The 25,741-nt window shown below is 49.0% G+C and overlaps 1 protein-coding gene and 1 pseudogene across 1 annotated transcript; both read right to left on the reverse strand.

Annotated features, from left to right (window-relative positions):
- Window positions 1–558: 558 nt before the first annotated feature.
- Window positions 559–18,023, reverse strand: CD160 (CD160 molecule). Its single transcript, XM_070396932.1, has 5 exons — window positions 17,946–18,023; window positions 7,706–7,932; window positions 6,730–7,056; window positions 3,227–3,367; window positions 559–1,288 (listed from the first exon to the last, which is right to left on the reverse strand). Exons 2-5 carry the CDS (start codon window positions 7,770–7,772, stop codon window positions 1,281–1,283), a joined length of 543 nt encoding a protein of 180 aa, XP_070253033.1. The 5' UTR covers window positions 7,773–7,932; window positions 17,946–18,023; the 3' UTR covers window positions 559–1,280.
- The window catches only part of LOC138996190 (transmembrane protein 126A pseudogene), a 37,595-nt pseudogene continuing 19,643 nt past the window's right edge, over window positions 7,790–25,741 (reverse strand).

Here is a 25,741-nt window from a genome sequence, read left to right on the forward strand (position 1 = left end):
CGTCTTGCTGATTACACTTAGAAGGGGTCCACGGAAGTGGAGTCCACATGTTGCCTTTCCCCTCTCAGCTAGGATACTTCTATCTGTGAATTACGGGATGCAGGCTTGTGGTTCTTCACATTTTCTAATAAGATGTACTATTTTTTAAGGTCCAAACGGTACTGGATTCCTTCCCAACGAGATGATAGTTGTATCTTCAGTATCTTAGCGAATAAATACATCACAAAAAGCTACTAAGATTTCAGTAATACTTTTAAATCAATTTGTCTTTATTAGTCACACCAGAATCCTCATCCAGTTGAAACACAGTATTGACTTATTTGAAAGATACATTTCAGAACTTCACTTGCCCAAGTACACACAGCTGGCATGTTGCAGAGCAGGTCTTTTGACTCCATGCCTAGTTTTTTTACCTTATAAAACAAACTCCAAAATCAGGTAAGGTGTTTCCTTTCAATAGTTGGCTATTTAGTTCCAGTGAAATTGTGTTTGTACCTCTCTATTCATGTAGTTCTTCCTGTCAGGCATATCCTTCCCCCCCCCCCCCCGCCTCCCACCTCCTTGCTTAACTATGACAAGAGGTCATCTGTTTAAAGAGAAAGAGGGTTTGTGAATTTAGGAGAAAAAAGGATGCAAATACTGCTTTGGGCATTTTTATAAAAAGAGAAATGACCGAAGATGTTGGTAAGTACTTGGCTGAAGGTAGACAGTTGTGATCCGTGGCGCATCTGGTCTGCACAAATCTCCCTCCATCAGTGCGGTGTGAATTGCTGTCGAACACCAGGTGCTCTCTTCATTTTCTCTCTGTTCATGCAGAGTCGAGACACTGGGTCTGGGTCTCGTTCCTCTCCTACCTCTCTTTTGCTTATTTCTTCTTTCTTTCCTTCAGTGGTAAATAACAATTTCTCCCCCCAGAATTGGTGTTCTCACTTGGTTTGACTTGCTTCTTTTACTGTGTTTGGGGGCGGGGGGTGTGGGGAGGGACCGAGGAAAAGTTCTTCTGGGGACACAGACACACATGGACTATGCTGTGTCTGAGTGGGCACTGCCCCAGCCACTGTGAGAGCTCCTCTTTCCCTCACTGTGACTGAGTTGTGAAGAAGGCAGGTTCGCCCTGGAAGTAAGTAGGGGAGGTCAAGGGATCCGCTCATTTGTCCCATTTTATATTCCCCAGATTCTTGGCACGTCCCCCTGTGCCCATGTTGTAATGTGAAAGATACCAAGGTGAACATATTTATCTTGCTGTGATTTTTTAAAAGGTTTCTTCTGGCAGGAAGCTCTTACAGAGCTGTAGAAAGAAAAAGGAAAGTTTATTACTGCCACACGACTTAGAATAGCAACAAAATACCTCATGTAAACTCATCCCCGCTAGGCTTTCTGTGTGTGCGATAGGCGCCCCTGGCTTGAGAGGGAACAGAAAGGGAAAAATGGGATGCATGCTGTGTGCTGTGTCTTACTACTGAGGTTGCTGTTGTATCTTTACAAACCTCACATTCTGGTGGGAGTGGGAAGGGGGCTAACCACCAGTCTCTCCGTGCTGGAAGGTAGGACAATCGAAGAAGAAGTAGATGCCACTCAAAGTTCAAGGTCGGTTTTCCATGGAGGGTACTGAATGGTTGGCATGGTGATAGGACAAGGGTACTCAGTGAAGTTAGTCATGAGCTGAAGAAGGTACAGACCTAGGAAACGCCCTCATCCTTGTCATGTGTAAACATGCTAACTTGATCCATATGATTCCCCTAGACCTGAGAAAACACGTACTGTTTTCCTACTGAATGCTGCCTCTTTAATAATTCTGGTAAGTCTTGTCGGGGGAGGGAGAATAAAGAAAAGGAATGAACTATCAAAACTTCATTCTTTTCATCTGACAGGAGAAGGGAAGCGAGCGTAGAGATTTTTTACTCTGGCATAATTTGGGACTCGGGTAGAAGTGTAGTAGATTGAATGGCTAGACTTATTTCCTCCACTTTTTTTAGGGCATTTATTCTGTATGAAGGAGTAAAATTTATTTTACTAACAGTAACCTAACCACCTGAGAGAATTTAGGTTTAAACCTATATAATAAAGAGCTAATATGCTAATTAGACTGGATGGTGGAACGACCTTCCGGAATGACCAGTGGGCAGGGGGGCGGGGGCACGGGCACGAGACAGCCCGGGGCTGTGAGGGCCTACTCTTGCATGAATTTCGTGCACTGGGCCTCTAGTAAAGAATATGTCTATAGGGTCAGACTACTTAATTGATTTTCACCAGTTTCTTCTTGAAAACTGGCCTAGGCTTACATTTGGCAGGTGCTTGCCAAGCATCACAGGTAAAGTCATTTTTCTTTTGATGGTTTGTAGGTAAAGAGTTGGACTAAGGGAGTATTAGGTCCTGTTTCTAGAAATGTGAGGAGGCAGTCTCAGAACGGGGAGGGAGGTGAAGGAGTTGAGATTGAAGTAGATAATTCCTGAGGGCACAGGGTGTTAGTGAGAAGGACCTGTATTAATTCCTGTGAACTGGGGCAATATTTCACCTCTTTGTACCCATTTTCCTGATGAGCAATCAGGAATCTTTGTCTCAAAGGGTGGTAGGAGGTTAGAATCATCGTGTAAAGCCTAGCCCATCATGCAGATTCTTCAAACACATTTACTAAGAGCCTACATGTGCAAGACAAAGTCCCAGCATGTAGAGAGCTTACATTCTGGTGACAACCAAGTGGTGGATATTGATTGGTTTGAGGAATGCCTAAATAAAGATGGAATAGAATGCCAAGGACAGACAAAACCCTGCATCTGATTTATGCAAAAACGTAATGGCAAAGCATTGCAAGTTCTAGTCTTTTAGGGAAAACCTGATTCCTCTTGATAAAGGGTGTGCAGGGGCTGAGCCAGAAGTGCTGAATATACTCGGTCTGGCATCAGCCTTTGCTGATTAGCTGCACTGTTCAAACCTCACCTCCGGACCAAGTCTGTCTCTTCCCTTGTTCATTTTCACATAATGGCCTCAGCGTGTAGTCCTCTGTTCCTTACTGAGTACAGGCAGCTGTATTTAATGGCCTCTCCCACAGGCCTTTCCTAACAAGTCTGACCTCCTACCCAAAGGAGAGTCTGACTCACCTGTCTTTCCCTAGTTAGTCCCTTTGGATCAGTTTTGCCCTCATTGGTTCGATGTTTCCCTTCCCCACTGGGCTTCCTTTCCACCCTCTGGATCATAACATAGGTGTTTAAGCTTCATCTGAACATACCTTGAAGGACCATCAGGCTGGTGGCCAGCATCACCAAGACCTCTTGCAGGGCGCATGGACTGAGAGGGCCTTTACCGTTACCATGGCTGGACTCCTGCTGTCCTGTTAGTTTCGCTCCTGTCACTGTGTAGTTCCCTGTCTCTGGTTCAAGAGAGAATCGGGTTCAGGGAAGGGTTTCAGAAATCATCAGAACGTCCTTTTGCATCACCTCAGAACTTATTTTGTGGTCTCCAAGTATCAGCATAATTCATTGCCCAGATAAGTTTTTTAAAAAACATTTGTGGGTGATGATGATGATGATGTATTTTAGCAGCAATGAGTAAGTATGGAATCCACTGTTTGTCACACTGGGAATGCAAATAAGCCTGCCTTGAAGGAACTTTAAACTCATGCCAGAGACTTAGTCACCTTGGACTTGGTCTCATCTAAAAGCCATCTGTGGGGTGGTGGGTTAAGCAGTTCAGCTTAAGTTAAAATCTGGGCTTTGGAATAGATCTGGATTTTTATCCCCCACTCACTACTAGCTGAGTGAATTTACACAAATTCCCTGTGAGCCCGAGTTGTCACATGACAAGAATAGTAGCTTTCTCAAAAGATCATGAAGATTAAAGGAAGTATCACTTAGCACAGTGCCCGGCACAGTAAGCACTCAATGGTAGACATTGTTTATTGATACTGTTACCTGTCTGGCCATATTCATCTTCCAAAAGGAACCTTATTTCCATACTTGGTGAGTATCCACATGTGCCGACTGTGGTACTTCTGTATTAGAACATGGATGCTAGGTTACAAGGAACAATGACTTTATTGTACCCTCATTCTGTTCTCTAAGGCTTGTGCCTGGGGTGTTCAATACTTGTTCAATGAATGAAAGGAGGTTCCACTAGTGAGTGAAGTTAACTGGAACAGTACTAAATAGTAGTGTCAGGTTAGAGTAACTTAGGTTTTGTATCATAGACAATGAAAAGCCATTAAAACCGGTTGGTGGTGCCTCATGTACAAACTGGAGGCCCAGTACACAAAATTCAGGCGGGGTGGGGAGTCCCTCAGCCCGGCCTGTGCCCTCTTGCAGTCCGGGAGCCCTCAGGGGATGTCTGACTGCGTGTAGGCAGGAGAGGCTTCCACCACCGCCGCTGCGCTCGCCAGCTGTGAGCCTGGCTTCTGGCTGAGCGGCACTCCCCCTGTGGGAGCACACTGACCACCAGGGGGCAGCTCCTATGTTGAGTGTCTGTCCCATGGTGGTCAGTGCACATCATAGCAATCGGTTGTGTGGCCTTAGCATATCATTAGCATATTACGCTTTGATTGGTTGAACAGACAACCGGACATTTAGCATATTAGGCTTTTATTATATAGGATTAGCATTTTAGATGGCGGGTGGCAGCGTGGATTGGAGGCAGAGACCATATTTTAGAGTTGATGGGCCATTTATTAGGCAACAGCTCAGTGCCAGGCCCTGCAGTTGCTGTGGGAGATAAAGATGAGTAAGACAGTTGGATCTCAAGGGGCTCACCAGTTAGAGGCTATTGGGATGTTTTAAGTGAGATGATGACCTGGAGAACACCGGAAAGAAAGGAATGAATGTGGGAAAGAACCAGTAGTACTCAATAACTGGATGGGGGAAGGGAAAGAGGAGGGACCAAGGTTTAGACTAAAGTGTGGACAGAAGTACAGTCTCAGGAGAATGGGTTTGAGTCTGAGGAGATGGTAGGGCATTCAGGAGCTGGAATCCAGTTGTCGGTGGAAATGTTTAACTGAAACTTAGGGAAGAGTTGAGAGCTGGAGAAGTTGATTTGTGGCTCAGCTGCAGGGAGGGGCAGGTTTAAATCAAGAGGGTGGATGAGAACTTGGGGGAGAGAAAGTGAAAAGATGGAGGGGGAATGAGGAGTCTTGGGGAAGGAATGCCCTTGTTTGAGAGGAGGAAATACAAGCGTTGAAGGAGAGCACAGAAACCAGAAAGGTAGAAAAAACCAGGGGAGCACAGCCACAGAAGTCAATGGAGACGGGAGTTGATCAGGGAGAATGGATGTGCTGAGTGCTGTAGCTCGGGCTAAGGAAGACATACCGGGAAGGAAGGAAGGGAAATACAACTCAACCGAGACTGAAGTAGAAGATTTGGATTGACTGCTAGCCACAGGAGAGGGTGAAAACATTTGTTAAAAGGCTCTGGGCCAGGTTTCTATTTTGGGTGTGTGTGTGATTTATACCTAGTTTTCTTAAAGTTAACAAGTAATTCTTTGAAAGTTCATAAAGAATAATAGCAGTGCCCTGTTATCCTCCTCAGGCCTATTCCCCAGAGACCATCACTCTCAATTCTTTGACATGTTTCACCATATTTCTAAAGAATATGCTCATGTTACCACTTTTTGATGATAAAGTTTAGATATTCCCTATTGACTTTGATTGAAGATGAGGATTTCAACCTGTCACAGGCCTCCTGAGAGCTGATCTATCAATTCTATTTCTGTCCTATAAAGTTTCCTCCTGGAGCCCTCTTTCCCTTGCTCTCTGCGGGACTAATTGTTCTTTTTGGGCCCTTTTCTTCTAGAATTTCCTTATCCTCGTTTCTGTTAGGTTCCTTGTTTCCGGGGTCCCGTTTTACCCACTCTACCGTTCACTTTCTAGTTCTCCTGAAGCACATTCTCTGGTAGCTTCTTAATAACGATCACATAGGAGACAAGTTTTGAGTCATTGCTTGTGTGACGGCGTCTATTCCTTACCCACGTTTAATTGGTGGCTTGGTTGGGCACAGAATTCTAGGCAGAATAGAATTTTCTCTCTGGAAGGCTTGCCCCTTTGGGCATGTAGGGGCGGAGTCGCTCTGCTGGGCAGATGAGGAAGCTGTAGGTACAGCTGAGGCTGGAGTGGTCCTATTCAACCTGTGCCAAAGTAGTAACAGCAGGGAGCAGAGTGGAGGCGATCTGTAGGGATGCGACGCTTTGCTGCCCCAGTGAGATAGAGGGGACTCGGCTTCTGCTGGCTTTCTGGTTTCTGGAAATGATCTCATTCATGCAGGCCGGCTATACTTCTTGCTTTATTGTCTCCCCATCGACACCCCCCTCTAATCTATTGCAGCTTGAATGGGTTTCTGTTTCTTACAACTAAATGGTCTTTAAGACAACCATCCATTTTATCTCACATCTCTGTCCCAGCCTGAAGGCTCAGTGCCTGTGTTTAGAAATACAGAGAGCTCCGTTGTTAGACCTCCCATTGTAGACCTCCGTCAGTGAGGGGCATCGTACAAGTTGCTTTTACCGACTCGTGACTCAGTCAGTGTCAATAAAAATGGGATGGCTACCTCGGTAAGCTTTCTTGAAATTGAAGACAAAGTAAGATTACCTTCTTAGGAAAGCGGCATTGGCCAGTGGGGGAGAGGGAAAAGGATTGTAACGGGAAGGACTTCCTCAAGGAGGCTGCCTGGTCAGGACCCGAAATACCTACTGTCCCCAGCTGTTGACACTGCTGGGGTCCCGCCTGTGGTATTAGGGATGTTAGGAGCTCACCTGTGACTGAAACGGAGAGAAAATGACCTTGAAGGAGGATTTCTGGCGTCTGGCTTTTGGCACAACACTGGTAGGTCCCATTGGCCGATGGTGTGGCTTCGGTTAGGGGGAACTCCAACTGAGATGATCTTTCACTGACACCATCCATCTCAGGCGAGCGTCTCAGTCTCAGGTGCTTCAAGCTGGTCTCAGGGGAACAGTCCGAAGGCCTGTCCTTGCACAAAAACACCATGGCCCCCTCAGCCTCTTCGTTCGTATGCCACAAGGTACAGATTAAGCTTAGTTGTTTTCCTTGCTGGGAAGCTGAGCTGAGGAGGTGCATGCATCCTAAAATGGGAAGGGAAGAATTAGCCATGGGAGTACACGGCAAATGAAATTCACTTTATTTCTAAATGTTGAGGCAGAGAGGGGGGCTGCCCCAGGACATTAAATGCCATCCTCTTAGAGGAGTTGTCCCTGAGTTACACCCATGTCTGATGGAGACCTGCAATCCCAGCTCCTCATTTATTGAATGGTTTGCGTTTGATTTTTACTGTCCACCTGGAACCTATAGGCCTTCAACTTAAAGTGCTTTGTTAATGTACTTCATCCTTGATATAGCCCTAGAGGCAGGTGTTTTTCCCATTTTATAGATGAACAAATACGAAGCACAGAGTGGTTAAATGGGTTTTCGGAGTTGGCAAATGTGGTACCTGGATTTCATGAATTTAGAGTTTATGAGCCTGTAGGAATCTCGGAGGGAGGGCCCGTTTACCAGGCTCCTTGCAACACACGGCACAGACGCGTGTCTGATGGGTGCACGATAGGGTTCTAACAAAGGAAAGGAAACTACGCCTGTCACCCTTGCATTAGTATCAAGAAGAGCGGGTCCCTTCTTCCTCACTAGGGAAAAAACATGGGGTCCGTCCCCCTCAGGAGCCCAGGATTCCCCCTGGTGGCTGCTCTGCTCTGGGGCTTGGGGATGGGCTGTCCTCACCGCCAAGCTCGATGTCCACAATTGCCAGCAGAGTGGCCAGGGCCCAGCAGCCTCTGCCAGAGGCCATCGGCGTCCTGCAGGTTGTCAGCAGCTCAGGAACTCGAAGCAGATGGCTCTGCTGATGTCCTTGGCCTCGCTCTCCTGGAAGCACAGAGGGAGCCCTGACGAGGCCGAGGCAGCTCCACAGCCACTCCCTGGTCGAGGCCCTGGCTTCTGTCAGCGCAACTCTGAGGGAGGTGGAGGGGTGGTGGAGGAGAGAGACACGAAAAGCTGTATTTTCAGATTTTTTTAAGTTAAATTGGATTTCTGGGTCAAAGAATATGAACATTAAAATGTCTATATATTATCAAATTCCTCTCTAAAAAGTAGTTGAGATTCAGATGTTCAACAACAATATTTGAAAATCTACATTTCTTTATGTGCTGGCCAGCACTGGATGTTATATCTTTTACATTTTGCCAATGTGAGGGATGAAAAACTAGGTTTTATTTGGCATTCCCAAGACTGGTGAGGGTGGAGATCTCATCAGATGTTTATTGGTCATTTGCAGGACGCCACCCATTGTCTTCACTAGCAGAGAAGTGCAAACAAGGATCCCGAATGCTGGGTGACCCTTGTACCCACGGCAGGGCCTGAGTTATGCACCGATTGTCTAGTCCTGACAATGGGAGCTCAAGCTATTTCCTGATCAAATAGCCTCAGAGTAAATCCTTCTCGTATTTACTGACCTTTATGATAGCCTGTCTGCTACTGCTATTACCTGCCTAAGGGCTTTATGTGTAACCAAAGCTGAATAAAAGGCTGGGGAGGCCTGGGCACCAGTGGAGGTCCTTCCCCTTGAGTTGGACTTGCCCGCCTGGCCCCCCCCAATATTTCCAAATTATCTCTTGTCTCTTCTCTTTCATTTGTGTGCGGCTCCTCTTCCAGGTCCTGAACCCTAAACCACGCAGGACGTGGGGGGTACACACATACAACAGTCATTGATATTTGCTTCTGTATTAATTGCTTGTTCATAGTATTAGCATTTTTTAAACTCAACTTGTTAAAAAAATATATTTTATTGATTTTTTACAGAGAGGAAGGGAGAGAGATAGAGAGTTAGAAACATCGATCAGCAGCCTCCTGCACACCCCCTGCTGGGGATGTGCCTGCAACCAAGGTACATGCCCTTGACCGGAATCGAACCTGGGACCCTTCAGTCCGCAGGCTGACGCTCTATCCACTGAGCCAAACCGGTTAGGGCTAAACTCAACTTTTAGAAATTTTCTCTGTTTTAAGGATATTAACCTGTCTGCCATTTTAAAATTTAATTTAATTTTTAATATATTTTTATTGATTTCAGAGAGGAAGGGAGAGGGAGAGGGAGAGAGAGAAACACCAGTTATGAGAGAGAATTATTGATTGGCTGCCTCCTACATGCCCCACACTGAGGGTTGAGCCCACAACTTGGGCATATGCCATGACCTGAACCATAACTCCTGCTTCATCAGTTGACCATTTTTTAAAACAAATATTTCCTCACAATGTGTTGTCTCTTGACTTTTTATTTCATAGGAAAAATTTACATTTGTATCTTTTTTTAAAAAAAATCATCTATGTTTTTGGCGTTAGTTTCCCTCAGGCTCAGATTATAATTTTCTTCATATATATGTACATGTATAAAATATTTTAAAATATTGATTTTTAAAGGGAGAGGGATAGAGAAAAACATCAATCGGCTACTCTTACACACACACACACACACACACACACACACACACACGGACAGCCCACAACCTGGGCATGTGCCCTGAAAGGGAATTGAACCATAAACTTTTGGCTCAAGCATCTGAGCCACACCGGCCAGGGCTCTTCCAATATTTTTATTGTTTTACCTTTTATGTTTATGTCTTCTAATCCTAGCTAAGAAAATGTTATCACCATATCAAGACAAACCCAAACTGAACAAAAAAACAAGACCAAGAAAATACCTGAATTTTCATCAGTCGCAAAATGAGTGAATACATTTTGACTCATCCATATAGTAGAATATTATTTAAAAACTAGAGGCTTGAAATTCGTGCATGGGGAGGGGGTGTCCCTCAGCCCAGCCTGCACCCTCTCCAATCCGGGACCCCTCGGGGGATGTCCGACTGCCAGTTTAGGCCCAGCAGTCGGACATCACTCACAATCTGGGACCACTGGCTCCTAACTGCTCACCTGCCTGCCTGCCTGATCCCCCTAACTACTCTCTGCTGCTGGCCTGATTGCCTTAACTGCTCTCCCTTGCTAGCCTGATTCCCCTAACTGCTCTCCCCTGCCGGCCTGATACCTCTAACTGCTCTCCCCTGCCCGCCTGGTCCTCCTAACTGCTCTCCCCTGCCAGCCTGATACCTCTAACTGCTCTCCCCTGCCCGCCTGGTCCTCCTAACTGCTCTCCCCTGCCGGCCTGATACCTCTAACTGCTCTCCCCTGCCGGCCTGATACCTCTAACTGCTCTCCCCTGCCCGCCTGGTCCTCCTAACTGCTCTCCCCTGCCCGCCTGGTCCTCCTAACTGCTCTCCCCTGCTGGTCTGATCACCCCTAACTGCCTCTGCCTCTGCCTCGGCCCCGCCACAGTGGCTTTGTCCAGAAGGATGTCCAGACGGTCGTCCTGAAGATGTCTGGTCTAATTAGCATATTACCCTTTTATTAGTATAGATGAGTTCTATTTTTTTTATGGACCTGAAAGGATGGGTGTCCATAATATACCATTATGTCAAAAAAGACATTTCAGAGCTATGTATATATAAAAAAATACATTTTTATTTAAAAAATCCTCTGTAGATGTTTTAAAAATATATTTAAATACTTTTATCGTGTATAACTTTTTGATTAGATAATTACATTCACAGGGTTCAAGTGTCAGAGACGGGTATGCAGTTAAAAGTTTCCTTACAGCTCCCATGCCCCAGTGACCCTTCCCCACAGCCATCCAGTTGCCTGACTCTGTGGCTCCAGCTAGAGACATCCTGTGCACATGTAAACAGTTCCCTATGTCCCCCCCCCCAACCCCCCCCCCCCCCCCGCCACCGCCCCGTTTAAAAAACCAACGAGGAAGAATGATGGCATACAATACACTCTGTCCTACAGTTTGCTCTTTTCGCTTGCCAATATTTTCTGGAGACCATTCCATATCAGCATGTGAAAATTGCTGCACAGTATTCTTAAATATGCAAATGTATTGATATAGATTCTTGTTAGTGAGCATTTTGGTTGTTTCCAATCTCTTAGAAACCCTACTGCAGTGAGTAACCATGCACATCCATCACTTTGCAGATGATGAATCTCTGGACGTGGCATTGCTTGCCCGAGGGCATGTGCATTTGCTGTGTTGAGTGATGCTGCCATGTTGTCCTCCGGGGGTTGCATTGCAATGCCTCCCCACCAGTGGGTCCTGCGGGTGTCCATAGATTGATTTGCAGGGGTGCTTAGAGATTCAAAAATTAGTCCTTCGTGATGGGAGGGAGAAATACTTTTCTAGTTTGTCATTTGTTTTTTCTATGGTGGTTTTGTTTTGTGGGAAAAAAAATTTTTTTCTTATCATTAAACTTATCACTCTGTTCTTTTACTTTGATGGCTTTCAGGTTTTGTGACGTGCTGTACAGGCCTTCTCTCCCCAAATTGAAAACCCTCTCCCATGGTTTCTTCCAGTACTCTTATTTCTTCATATCTTATGTTAACACTTTTGGTCTTTATGGGATTTATTTTGGTGGAAAGTATGAGGTACAGACCTAATGTAAATTTTTTCAAGCCAACCACCAGTGATTCCAGTACCTTTATTTGAGTAAAACGTATTTTCGTCATTCACTTGAGATACGTTGTCATATACACTTGTGTGTGCATGCCTATTTCTTTACATTTATTGTGTTTGTATACATGCCTGACAAATGTTAGTAGATTTATATTTTAATTCTTAGAAAATAATGTATAGACTTGATAATATTTATTTTAAAATGTTTAATCACTTTTTGTAGATTTAGAATGGTTGCCACCCCAAAATACGTCCCTTTGGAACATTGATGATTTTAGGCTGGTTAATTTTAAGAAAGAGCAAACCTGGAAGAAGCTCTGATAATCAAGTAGAAGTTGCTGCCTGGCAAAGGGCATTTCTATTTCTAAGGGAGATCTCCATTTGTAAAGGCGTCTCCCTCACTGTGCCAGGCCTCCCTTCACTGTGGAGAAGGCTTGCACTTAAATTTGCAAACAATCTAAACCTTGTTTACTGTGCTTTTCCATAACGGACTCTAACCCAGCCTCATCTTCTGTCTTCAGCTGACGGTGGTATTAAAGGTGCTGGCTTCCACCACTTGGGGGAGTTACTGTGTTCCTGGGCCTATCCCACGTATACAGGAGTCGAGCCTATCACTAAACTTTAATTTGTTTTTCCCCTGCTAATCTGTCTTGTGTTCATTTGGTTATTAGACCACCAGCCAGAAGAACCGTGAAGGGTAGAGGATGAAATTTCCTCCTTGACAGTTGTATATAGGGTAGGGCAAAAGTAGGTTTACAGTCCTGAGTACACAAAACAGTTTATTGTTGTTACTTATTAATTATTGTATTATTTTCCATATGAACAACTGTAAGCCTACTTTTGCCCCATCCTGTATATTTACAGATCACAGAGGATAAGAGTACAACGGTACATAGCAAATTGTTTATATTTTTATCCTCAAAGGTGTGTTGTGAGGGAAGTATGAAAACCTATTAATTTTCATTAGACCATTTTAAGTTATTTGACTTGCTAAGATGAGCATGTAATACTTTGATAATTAAAAATTGAATACAGAATATATACGTGTGTGTATGTATATACATCTGTACCTACTTATCTTCCTGTCTGTCTACACACACAACACATTTGGAAATGTCAAAATGTACGATATTCACCTTGAGAATGGTGTGGGGAGCGTAGGGACCAAAGGGATTTTTGGTATGTGTTTTATATACTACATATTTTTACAATGAAAGTTTTAAGAAAAAAAACCTAGTCAAACTAATCTGAGGTTAAAATTTAAAATGTGTCGGTGGGATTAACAAAAAGGACAGAACTGAAATGCTGGATGATAGCATGTAAAACGAATCGAGAAGGCAGTCAGAATTGAAGCTCTAAGGTAAAGTCCTTAAATCTGGATGCATAACCTTGGAGGCATTAAAGGCTTTCAAAGGGGTATGTGGGCACAATTAATTAAATGAATTAATTTTCAGATCCGTAACTTACAGTTGTATTTCTTCCTAAAATGGATTTGCATGAGAAGATGCCTGTGGTGGAGGCCTGCTGCTGGCTCTCCCTCCCCACCTGGAAAGGAAAGGCAGGACCCCTCACTCATCCTGGCTCTTCTCTGGGACATTGTCATGGGGTGTAAAGACCTCCAGGGAGCCCCAGGGATGATTTGAATTATCAGGCCGAATTGAAGGTAAAAAACCTATTCGTGAATCAAGTGGTTTCAGTTTCTTTGCTTTTAACAAATTGAAGAGATGGCTAATGGAATTGTTAGCCAGGGATAGACTGGAGCCCCCCTTCCCCCCCTCGCCAATGTCCATTTCTCCTCTGCCTCCCTTTTTAAGAAACCCTCCTGCCCACCTCCACTGTGTTTTAGCAGAGAACCTGCCTGCCTGCTGGAGACAACATTTCCCAGCCTCCTTTATAATGAGGGGTTCCTATGTGGCTAAGTTCTTGTCAATGCAAATTCAAGTAAAAGGAAGTGGTACTGATATCATGTAATTAACCTAGTTATTAGCAAAAAAAGTCAGTATTCTGATCAAATTTTATATTCATTCCCACTAAAATCCCAAGTGAAATGGTAATGTGTGAACATTAGTCAACATAATAGAGAAGTAGATATCTCAAAATTCTAGCATCATTTAATGGTAAAATATAAGGTCATTTCTATTAATACAAGGAGCCAGGTAAAGATGCTTCCAACTACCTCTGTTATTTCACAGTGCTCTGGAAATGTTAGTCATTGCATTTAGACAAGAGGGTAAAGGGAGGGAGATAAATATTGGAACTCTTGAGGCAAAATTACTATTACTTATATATGATATAACTTACACCTGGAAAACCCAAGAGAATTAAGAATATTAGAAATGAAAGGTAGAATATATGAATAGACAGTACACAAAAAAGGAAATGCCGTGAAAAGTTGTTCAGTCTTAATGGTCAAATTGTTTAAAATTCAGAGTTCAGAATTTCAGAATTACTATCCAATAGATGAACAAAAATAAAAAAGATTGATAAACCCAGTCCTAGTAAGGGTATGAGGAAATAGGCACAGTCATTTACTCTGAATGAAAGTGTACCTTGTACCTTTGACTCCATGTTACAGAAGTAAAAGCAGGAGTGTGCTGAAGTATAGGTATGAGGATATTCACTGCAGCAGTGATTATAATACCAAAAATTAGAAAAAGGTGAAGAACCATTGGTTAGAGAATGGTTGAGTGAATTATGGCATATCCATAGTATGGATTATTATGTAAATATAACTTATATAAAAAATGTATAAACATAGCAAAAATAAAATTTCATAAGGTATTCACTTATGAAATGAATACATAAAATCATTTTTCCTACATACAATTGATAGAAAATATGATAGAAGGAAAAATCCCACGCATTATAGCAACAAAAATAAAATACCCATAAAATGCCCAATAATTTAAAATGGATTTAAAATGTAACAAGATTGCTATATGGGACCTATAGGATAAACAATGTAAAATGCTATTAAGGAACATAAAAGAAAATATAAATGGAGACAATTGCTAATTTTCTCTATATTTACCTAGAAATTTGTCACAATCCTAATAAATCCTAGCAGCAGCCCAGTGGTCTGGTCCCCAATGCTTCTGCCCTCACCTTGGCCTCTGGCCCCCCTCCCTGTGGTCACACTTAATGCTGCACCATGTCTCCACCAGAACATCCTGCTGACTCTTGAGGCAAACATTACAAGTTTAGCAAAACCCTATTGTACTAATCCCACGGAGGCTTACACGCAGTGTGACCAGCTTGAAGTCACAGCTAGGATTCCAGCTCCCAAGTTAGGCAGGTCTCTGAGAGTTTACTCTCCTTTGTCCCCCTTCTCATGCCAATCCAAGCCATTCAGGTAGGGTCACAGCACGAGGACTGTGATGATAATTAGGCCGTGAGTATTCCAAGGAGCCGGCAGGAGAAATTCTGAATGAGGGGTCTTCAAAGGCTGCGATATGGCCACAGAGTTAGGCCTTGGCAGATGTTTGTGGGCGCTGGGGGCCGGTGCCCATGAATACAGGGCTGAGGTAAGGTGGGGATGGGCTGGGGAGAGTCGGCTTCCAGTCTGGGCTCCGCACTGGCTAGCTGTGAGCTGCTGTGAGCCGTGGGGAGGTCAAGTCCCTTCTCTAGGCTCCTTCCCGAGGGACCAGTGCAACGGGGTGGGAGGGGCAGGGGCAGGGACTGCTTCCCAAAGCGGGGCGGCACACAGGCTGCCCGCCCTCGGGCGCTGACGCAGGGGTGCTTCGGGGTGCCTGCGGCCTGGCTGGAGCTGGGCATGTAAGTCTGTCCTGGGCCGCTTAGCGGGGCCGGAGGCTGGCGAGGACCATGGGCAAAGGGTGCTCCTGGAATCTGTGACCTTGGTGCCCGGCGGACCAGGCACTGCTGGTTCTGCACTCTGACCGCTAGAGGGCGCCGCCTTCCAATTGAAGCGGAGATGACCCTCCCCACAGTTCATCAGCCCCAAATTTGCCAAATGTGATCCCTTGAGCCTCCGGGGTTTGGGGGGTGAGGGTGGGGGTGGGGGGATGTGCTCTGGTCGGCCTTGCGCAGCTAGCTTGGAAAAACCTAAACTAGTGTGGGGGCGTGGGGAGTGCAAGATCAGGTCTGATGGGTTGATGGGCCCTGGAGAGAAGCCTTATTACAGTTGCAACTTGCCCTCCATGGCCCCAAGAACTGGGGGAGGGAAGCCTGGGGACTTTCTGGCCTCCTCTCCCTCTTAAGACGCGGGCAAACCCCTCAGCGGGCAAGAATGGGGGTGCACATTAGGCTGACACCCCCCCTTCTGCCCTCCCAGGCTAGGCTGGCTGCCCGGTTGCCTCCTCGCCCGATCTTTAAAGTGGGGGGCACCTGGAGGCCTGGAATCAAATCCAGGGTTACCGACCTCGCTCAGCCTCCCATCCACGAGAATGGTGTGACAATCACATGGCGCCTAGAGCTGTGCAGAGGTTCTCGGAGCGGGCGCTGCTGGTGGGACAGGACTGCGAGGGGGAGGCTCCCAGCCCAGCCCCAGCCCCCGGGGCTGCACGGCCACCTGTCTGCACATCTCCCACAAAATGGAAGATGGGGCCTCCATTTCGTGTCACAACCCCGACTCCTTAGAGTAGAACCGTTTGTCAGTCACCCTTAGGGTCCGGAGGCCCTGAGCCTCGTCTGCTCTCTCAGCACCCAGAGCAGGCCTCACCCTGACCTCAATTGCTATGGACCCTGTAGGTTGTCTGGTGACGTCTGTGGATCCTGTTCTCAGAATAACGTTTAAAATGAATAAAATGAAACGCAGAGGATAACGGAGCTGGAAGAATGTGCGATGGAGGAGGGTGCGTGCTCCCTTAGACCCTCAGCCCCAGAGGGGACACTTCAGAGCGATGACCTGACGACATCTGAGGAGCCTGTCGCAGCTGTAATGAGATTTGACTGCGATTTCTACTGACGGCCAATTCTGCTGAGGCTTGTTGCCTATATCAGTGGTCGGCAAACTGCGGCTCGCGAGCCACATGCGGCTATTTGGCCCCTTGAGTGTGGCTCTTCCTAAGCCTTAGCAGTACTCTAATTAAGTTAATAACAATGTACCTACCTATAGTGTTTAAGTTAAAAAAATTTGGCTCTCAAAAGAAATTTCAATCGTTGTACTGTTGATATTTGGCTCTGTTGACTAATGAGTTTGCCGACCACTGGCCTATATCATAATGGAAGGACATGCTTTCGAGTAGAGACTAGTGAACATAAAGATGACTGTTTTCCCCAAATTCACAAATCCCATGAATAAACCCATGGCCCCCAGGTCAGAAGTTCTGCTGACAGCTTCCTCACTTTGCAACTAGGGAAACTGAGGTCTCCTGATTCCCACCAGGTCGAAGGTCTCCCCGCTAACGTGTGTGACTCTGAGCCTTGGGGAGAACTATCTACACCATTACTTTCACCCTGGAATTCCCAGCTTTACTTGGCCAAAAACATGCCAGCGGCCTGAACCTCCCTTGCTTGCATCACCCCCAGAGCACACATCTGGGGTGTGTACCTCCCTCAGGGGTGCCTCGCAAGGCCAGCTCCCAGCCCATGGAGCCCAGTGGCTTGTCCCAGGCTTTGAGGAGTCAAGTGGAGAGTTGATCAATGCTGGTAACTTTCCTTTAGTACAGCGGTTCTCAACCTGTGGGTCGCCAACCTGTGGGTCTCGACCCCTTTGGGGTCGAACGACCCTTTCACAGGGGTCGCTTAAGACCATTTGAAAATACATCCTGTATATCATAACAGAAGCAAAATTACAGCTATGAAGTAGCAACAAAAATAATTTTATGATTGGGGGTCACTACAACATGAGGAACTGTATTAAAGGGTCGCGGCATTAGGAAGGTTGAGAACCAACCTTTAGTAACTTTAGTTACTAACTTCTTTAGTAACTGCTTTAGTAACTAGCTCCTTTTAAAAAATATATATATTTTTTATTGCTTTCAAAGAGGAAGAAAGAGGGAGAGAGAGAGGAACATCAATGATGAGAGAGACTCATTGATTGGCTGCTTCCTGCACACCCCACACTGGGGACTGAGCTCACAACCCGGGCATGTGCCCTGCCTGGGAATCGAACCGTGACCTCCTGGTTCACAGGTCGATGCTCAACCACTGAGCCATGCCGGCCAGGCCTACCTGTCTCCTTTTTATCGCTAGGAATGACCTTTGTCATTTGTCCCCCATGAGGACTGAACAACACAGAGTAGCCAGGAGATTTTAGAGCAGAAGGAAGGATTTGGGCTCCACAGGTCGGCGACTCCCAGAGCTCACCCCGCTCTCCCTCCCGTGAACACCCCGAGTGGTTCTTTCCCACGTCAGGAAAGTGTCTGAGTGCCTGAGCCCCTGAGCAGAGTGAGCACGCTTCTCTCCGGGGCGCCTGAGAGAAGGGATGGGGCTCCTCGGGGCCCCCTGTAGCCTGTCTTTGCTTGAGCAGATCTGCCACCGCCCACCCCGCTCCCGGGGCCCCTTTACCTTCCGACAGAAGCTCTCCTGCTGGGGCTGCTGGCTCTGGTGGGAACGCGTGAATGTGCTCTCAGCTCTCGCCTGGTTCTTGTCTAGTTAAAACCCCCTCTCACTTCCGGCCTTGCTCTGCCTCATTACTGGCATCTATGATCTCTGAAAACCACAGAGTGGGTTTTTTTTTTTTTTAGCAATCAGGGGTCTTCCTGCTTCTCTCTTCCACCGCCGCTGTGAATTTTTTTTTCTCCTCCCTCCTTCTCTGCTGCTTTCTCCTTCCCCTCTTCCTTTCTCTTGTGTTAGAAATAGACGATGGGGCTGCAAGGGCTGAGAAACCACCAATGGAAATTGTCTTCTCACCTTGGGAGCCACAGATTGTTCACTTGATAGTTGGTGGGCATAAGACTGATAACAGAGTAACTAGGAGACATGAGGACATGCTGTGCTCTTACGTACAAAGAAAGGTGCCAAGTCTTTTCCTGAGAGGAGGTTTTGCTTAGGAGCAAGACGTAGAGGGCAGGGCCTGATCCCAGGAGGCAGAGAAGAGGGGGGGGGCACCCAAGTTGTCCTGTACGGAGGGTGAGAGGGCACGTGACCTGTGACCCCTCACCCATGTCCGCCTGTTCTCCTCCTTGGTTGTCGACGGCTGGGAGAAGGCGGTGACTCTTCCCAGGTTCTAGGATTGTACCCTTTGGTGGGACAAGTATTGATTTGGATCTAACTTCACGAGGCCGGCCAGGCTCGGTGCTGGAGGGGACCCAGGCACCAGGGAGCCCTCTGGTTCCGGAGCAGACACCTGTCGTGAGCGCCAACCGGTGATGGGTCCCTGGAGCCCGAGGACTGTCCTGAAGGTGGGACTGTTCATGCCGGACCTCGGGTCACGCTCCCCCTTGTGTGGGGGGACCCCGTTTTGTGCTTCACTGTGGCCCTTTACACACACGGTGCTCAGCCCCTTCCCAAGTGCTGTTGGGGGGGACAGACACCGGGAACATCTGCCGCCAAACCGTTTGGCTCCGCCAGCGGGGTAAGTCCATCCGGGAGCCGGGAGAGGGATGGGGCAGGAGGGCTTTTACCCCATTTACCGGCCCTCTCCGTCCTGGTCCCCGCAGGGCACGTGGCCACATAGACATCAGCTGCTAGCGGGGCTGGTACCCGTAACCCGGGGTCCTGATCCGCTGTCCCTAAATGGTCATGCGCCTGCCTTCTCTGTTTCTCGTCGCCCGGAGGCTGATCGCCGCGAACGTGCAGGGGAGCTGAAGCCACAAGGGCTGTCGGTGCGGAGGGTGGGGCCGCTTGAGCACCCTCGGGTGTACGTGTGTTCTCACTTGTGATTGCAACATTCTCACAGTTTTGCAAAGGCCTCGGGGCTCGAGACGGAACCACAGAGCTTCTCAGCCTTTGTGCAGCGTCTGTCCATCGTGCAGACAGTTGCAGACACGATTGTTTAAACGCTGCTTTTGATCACTCCTCGTTGAGCATGATGCTTAGGGACGGTGTGGCCGGCATGACTGGGCTCTGCTCGCTGTGTCAGAGCGGCCCCTCGCCAGCAACGCGGCAGCATGCTCCCAGGGCCTGGCACCCAGAGGCGAGAGAACCTGAGGAAGGAGAGGCAGACGGGGGTAGGGTGGGGGGGGCTGTGAGGTCTTCGGGGGACACAGTGACATTTGAGTTGAGCTTTGAAAGAAGGTAGGATTCCAGACAGCCAGAGTGAGCGTTTTTCTGACCTAAGAACAGTATGAACCAGCAGGTACAGGGACACGCTGGGCTTTTGGAAAGCAGTGCAGCTACTGAGGTGGCTGGGACATAAGGTGCTGGGGGTGCCCCCCAAATATCCTGGCAGCCGTGGCTGTCTGGGCACCTGAGTCCGATGACACAATTTAGAAACTGACATACTGTTTTCAAGGTCTTACTGGCAAATGTTCCACATGAAAAGGAACTCTGGTTGGATGGTAAATCATATATTTTAAAAAAATATTTTTATTGAGTTCAGAGAAGAAGGGAGAGAGACAAAAGCATCAGTGATGAGAGAGAACCATTGATTGGCTGCCTCCTGCATGCTCCCCACTGGGGGTGGAGCCTACAACCCGGGCATGTGCCCTGACCGGAATCAAACCGTGACCTCCTGGTTCATAGGTCAATGCTCAGCCCCTGAGCCCCGCCGGCTGGGCTTACATGTATTCTTATGTGACGTCAGTGGAACTGCGAGGGCTCGGCAGTGGGAAGGGTGAGCACAGCTGGTCCGTCCTGGCAGGTGCGAGGCTCCTACGCCCGCAGTTCTCGCCCTTGTGAGCGGGGATCGGAATCACTAGTGGTTGTTCACACACAGACAAGGGGCCCAGCCACCGAGTTTCCTATCCACTAAGTTCCTAGTGGGGTTTGCATTCCTAACAGCTTCCCTGCTGCTGCTGCTTCTGCGATCTGCCTTGCAAAGTCGTCTCTGCGACCCCTCTGCACCCTCTGCTCTCCTCTCTGCACCCTTGCTCTCCTCTCTGCACCCTCTGCTCTCCTCTCTGCACCCTCTGCTCTCCTCTCTGCAGTGGTGGGCAGCTCCTCATCCCCGAGGCACCCCGTGCTCTCTGTTGAACACCCCCAGGTGCTGACAAGTGCTCCTCGTGCTGCCCCCACACTTCAGCTTCCACGTGCTGCTCCTCACTCTGGCGGGGCACACAGACATGTGTCTGGGCGGCAGGGGAGCCGGGCCACCTGGTCACCGGACTCCCCAGCTCACGTGGCCTTGGGCCAGGCACTCAGCTTCCCTGTGGACTGGGGAGAGTACAGGCACCCACACCACAGGATCGACGTCTCGCCTGAAATGAAAACATGTATGGAAAGCAGCTGGCGTGTGCTTGGCACACAGTAGGGACGGCATCCATGCTGGCTTCATCGTTGCCGAGTCTTCCTTGTCTGCATGTCCATCAGGCCCCTGTGGAGAGTTAGTCCTTCCAGCTCACGGTTCTCCTTTCCCGGCTGAATGTCTCCGGTTCCCGCAGCTCCTCTTTGTGGGGCAGTTTCAAGATGCCCCTCGTCCTGTGGCTGTTCCCGGACCAGAACCTGTGTGTCCAGGTCCCTTGTCCTGGCCTCGGCCCAGTCGAGTTTTGTGCGTTCACTGCGGCCAGAGATCACGTTGCCTCTGTGGCCGGTTCCCCCATCCCGCTCACCACGCGGGCTCCCAGGCCACGTCTGCAGAGGGAGCTGTGCTAGTGCTGTTGCCTGTGAGGCCCCCGGGCTGCCTCCCTTCCCCCGCCCCCTCCCCCGCTGCTCTTGCTGGGTGTGTGTGTTTGTGGATGTTGGTGGGGAAAGCACCTCTAACCCTTGGCTTCCTTTGGGGCTTATGGTGGCTGGGACTGATGGGGCTGTCGGGCGCCGGAGGGAGTACATCGGAGGCCGACAGAGGAGAGGAGGGGACTCCCCTCCCTGCTGGCCTCGCCCTCCCAGCTCCAGGTGTTTCCCCTGAGCAGGGAGCTGACCGTGTGGCTCAGCCAAGAGTTTTCTGGAAGGAAACCAGGCCTCGGGCCAGAGGGCACTGGGAGCGAAGCTGTGCAGGCATTTCCCTTCCCACCCCCAGCGGCCGTGCCCACGGGCCTGTGCCGGGTCCTGGCCAATCATCTAGGAGGGAGTCGGTGGTTCATTGTGGAGAAGGGGCCGCAGCTCCAGGGGTTTGAGTATCGAGATGACAGGTCAGATCTGAGAAGAGGGCCTTCCTTAGGCTCAGTCCTCACGCCCTGTCTGCAGCGAATGGCTCACAAGGACTTTGGACCTCAAACTCCATCTTATTTATTTATTCATTCATTCATTTATTGTATTTTTATTGATTTCAGAGAGGAAGGGAGAGGGAGAGATAGAAACATCAATGACAAGAGAGAATCATTCATTGGCTGCCTCCTGCACGCCCCCTACTGGGGGTCAAGCCCGCAACCCAGGCATGTGCCCTTGACTGGAATCGGACCCAGGACCCTTCGGTCCGTGGGCCTACGCTCTATCCGCTGAGCCACACCAGCCAGGGCTTCCATCTTTTTAAATAGAAGGGGGAGAAAAAGCTGTCTGTCCAGGCCCTGTGGTTCCCGGAGAGTCTGTCCACCCCTGCTCATAGAGGACGCCAGATTCCCTGCAGCCGGGCTCCCGCCGGTGCCCAGGCCCGGGCTGCTGCCTCCTGCTTCACACACTGCCCTGTGCAGGGGGCCAACCTGAGCGTCTCCAGGACGCACTCGCCTGATGGCACAGATGCTTCAGGTACGGCTCCGTCTGCCCTCCAGGCGGGTGCCCCTCACCACACTCAGGCCACACTGTGCCGTGAGGACCCACAGGGACAAGGCCCCTCCCCCTCCCCAGGCCACCCAGCCTCCCGGACACTGTCACAGGCATAGGGCCTGTGGCTGAGCCCCTTCTCCTCCACCACCTGCACAGCCACTGCCCCTGCTGCCCCTGCTGCCCCTGCTGCCCCTGCTGCCCCTGCTGGACTCCGTCCTTGGCCAAAGGGGTTGAGGAAAGGAGCCTCCCATGCTCCTGGCCTCTGCGCGCACCGGCCCCCCCCCCCCCCCCCCCCCCCCCGCCGTCTCCCCACAGGCACCAGGAGTCCCAGCCTTCCAGGCCTGATTGTGGTCATGTCTCATTCCAGGAAAACCACAGCGTGAAGCCGGGCGTTCTGCCCGGTGGCTGAGGACGGGGACTGAGCCTCCCCTGCACCTGCCACCGGCGTCACGCTCAACATCGCCGGAGAGGGAGGACCTTCTTCTTTTATTTTTAAATATATTTTTATTGATCTCAGAAGGGAAGAGAAAGGGCGAGGGAGAGAGATAGAAACATCAATGATGAGAGAGAACCATTGATCCGCTGCCTCCTGCACACCCCACACTGGGGATCGAGCCCGCAACCCGGGCATGTGCCCTGACCAGGAATCGAACCGTGACCTCCTGGTTCATAGGTTGACGCTCAACCACGGAGCCACCCCAGCCGGGCAGGAAGGACCTTCTTGACTTCATTGTTTCCCCAAAGAAGGCTTTCTGACCACGTGGGTCATGAGACGCCGGACGCTCTTGCTCTGAGTCGGTGGCCACAGGCCTCTGGGGTTCTCACCGGCTTGTAGGGAGGAAAGCCAGGAGACGGAGGCCTGATTCTCTGAATCAGAGACGTAACACTGTGCCCTCCGGCGCGTTTTCTTTCTCTCTCTCTATTTTTTATTCTTACAGTTTTATTTTTGTGTACACATTTGCTTAACCATCACTGAATTTTTAGGCTGAAGAGCCTTTAGAAGTAGTTGTATTGTCTGGAACGAAGGTACGCTGAAAGCCCAGTCTGGAGCAAAATGGGAAATAACATCTAGAAGTAGGCTGAGAAATTCCGCTCCAGTGGGTTACGATGTCTCCTCTCTCTGGTTGCCGGGGTGAGGCCTACCTGGCTGCTAGGCCACAGGAATGGCCGAGAAAACAGGGTGCAGGCCACCCAAAACAAGCCCAGCCACCCCACCTCGTGCTGCGGTACAGGTTTCACAGTTCAAGTCGCCTGTGTTCAACGGTAAACTTACAACACTTGTAACTATGTCCGCTGTCAGATGGGGTCCCTGCCATTGGTAAGCCAGCAGCGATACGAGCCTGTGTCACATTTAAGACGCGTCGGAAAAGACTGTTTGCTAGTTGGCCAATGAGAGCAGCATTCAGTCCAACATACGTTGATCCATGTTCAAGTAGATTCCTTTCTGCTTTGGGGAGTTGGCTAATTTTTCTGTTTATGATGCCAAGGTGTTCTTTCTTGAGAGTATCGTCTGGTTCGTGACTTCCATCTTGAGCCGATGCTCTGCCCGCGGCCTTCGGCGCCCGCTCCGGCCTTCCTCGGCCCTAAGGCTCACCGCAACCTTCACTCTGCTCTCGCCGGCACAGCCATTTCTTCCAGGGTCTTTTCAATATGATCTGGGGAAAAGGAAAAGAGGATGTTTAGCAAAGGAGCTGCTGACGAGGGCGGGCTTGCAGGCACTCCTACCGCTGGGGGAGTGGGGGGTGGGGAGCGCTAGGCCGATTCCACCTAAAGGCAGATCGATGGCCCCATCCTCATCCTGACGGGGCTTCCTAGAAGAACATGCACCTTCTCCAGTGGATGCTGAAGGTAAGCATCTCCCCACCCCGCGTTAGAGCAGCGGGGAAAAGCACAGGCTAGTTTGCAATCCCAACGAGAATGTCAGGGAGCCCAGCCGGTTTGGTTCAGTGGATATGTTGCAGGATTCCAGGGCAGGAGGAATAGGGAAACTGAGGCAGGAAAGTTAAAACAAGGCCAAACAGTGTGGGCAGTTTGCAGCCAGCTTGTAACTAACAAGCCATTATCTTCCCCAGCCCAGGACACAGAGCAAATGGTTAAGAAAAAACAAAACCCCTAAGGCAGTGGTTCTCAACCTTGGCTGCACATTAGAATCACCTGGGAATCTTTTTAACATCCTGATGTCTGGGCCTCATCCTCCGGAAAGTCTGTTTCTTTGTTATGGGGTGGGGCCACAACATTAGCAACAAAGAAACAGAATTTCCGGAGGATGAGGCCCAGAAATCAGGATTTTAAAAAGATTCCCAGGTGCCGAAGCCGGTTTGGCTCAGTGGATAGAGCGTCAGCCTGCGGACTGAAAGGTCCCAGGTTCGATTTCGGTCAAGGGCATGTACCTGGGTTGTGGGCACATCCCTGTGGGAGGTGTGCAGGAGGCGGCTGATCGATGTTTCTCTCTCATCGATGTTTCTAACTCTCTATCTCTCTCCCTTCCTCTCTGTAAAAAATCAATAAAATATATTTTTAAAAAAAAGATTCCCAGGTGATTCTAATGCGCAGCCAAGGTTAAGAACCACTGCCCTAAGGAGAGAATGCAGAAAGGGAGGGGGAAGGGGAAGAAAAACAGGGCAGTGTCACTCTCCAAGCGGAGAAGCCAGCCTTCTCAGGCTGGGCGAGATACAGTTGCCAGGTGCTGCTCATCAATCCTGGGGGGGCCACAACAAAGTAGAAAAGGGACCTTGAGAATTAACCTGCACCCAAATAGTCAGCAGAGGAATTGTGAGACCTGTGGACAGGAGGGTGTGTAACGCCCGGACCCCCACCCAACCTGCTCTGCAGATCAGTTGCTTGCTTTGCTTTTCCAATGAAGGGGCGTGCTTTAATTCTTTAATACATTGGCTTTTCACCATGCAGTCCCGATCTCTCGTATAAATCCATTTATATGAGAAGACAAGGGTCGAGGTTGGAGAGAGCCTCTCCCACTGGCTCACGGGCTGTCTGGTAACACCTCTTTGGTGTCAGCGAGAGGGGCCTGTCACAGACACAGCATTGGCCCTGAGGACTGGAGGGTCCCGGGTTTGATTCTGCCCAAGAGTTCATTCCAGTCAAGGGCACAAACCTCGGTTGGAAGATCGATCACCGGGCCCGTGCGGGAGGCAACCCATCAATATGTCTCTCTCACATGGATGTTTCTCTGTCTCTCCGCCTCCCGTCCACTCTCTCTAAAAATCGATGGAAAAATATCCTTGGGGGAGGATTAAAAACAGGAATGTCAGGGGACATGGGACCACCCTGAGGGAGGGAATACTGTGAGGCAGGGTGTCTTGTAGATCAGGCCACAGGCTTGGGACCACTAGGCTTGATTCTCTCTCACTGGCCGTGGCCCCCGTCTCGGCCTGGATGGGAGGGTCCCCAGTCTCTCTGTGAGGGGTGGCGTCGGGCCGAGGTGTGGTCTTCAGGTCCCTGACACTTTGTCCCCAAGCTTGTCCCTCAAGGGCCCTGAGAAATTGACCCTCTGAGACAGGGTTCAAACTTCTAGATACAGAGAACAAACAGATGGTTGCCAAATG

The sequence above is a fragment of the Myotis yumanensis genome, unplaced genomic scaffold (assembly GCF_028538775.1).
Source record: "Myotis yumanensis isolate MYYU_CA2020_CCGP unplaced genomic scaffold, mMyoYum1.0.hap1 SCAF_17, whole genome shotgun sequence".
NCBI lineage: Eukaryota > Metazoa > Chordata > Mammalia > Chiroptera > Vespertilionidae > Myotis > Myotis yumanensis.

What these genes read in the sequence shown, in the direction of transcription:
- CD160 (XM_070396932.1), bottom strand. Translation starts at nt 7,772, where the DNA reads ATGGCCTCTGGCAGAGGCTGCTGGGCCCTGGCCACTCTGCTGGCAATT. An exon ending in TGTGGACATCGAGCTTGGCG is followed by an intron (nt 7,057 to 7,705) that starts GTGAGGACAGCC and finishes TTCCCATTTTAG; the next exon opens with GATGCATGCACCTCCTCAGC. An exon ending in TCTCTCCGTTTCAGTCACAG is followed by an intron (nt 3,368 to 6,729) that starts GTGAGCTCCTAA and finishes CTCTTGAACCAG; the next exon opens with AGACAGGGAACTACACAGTG.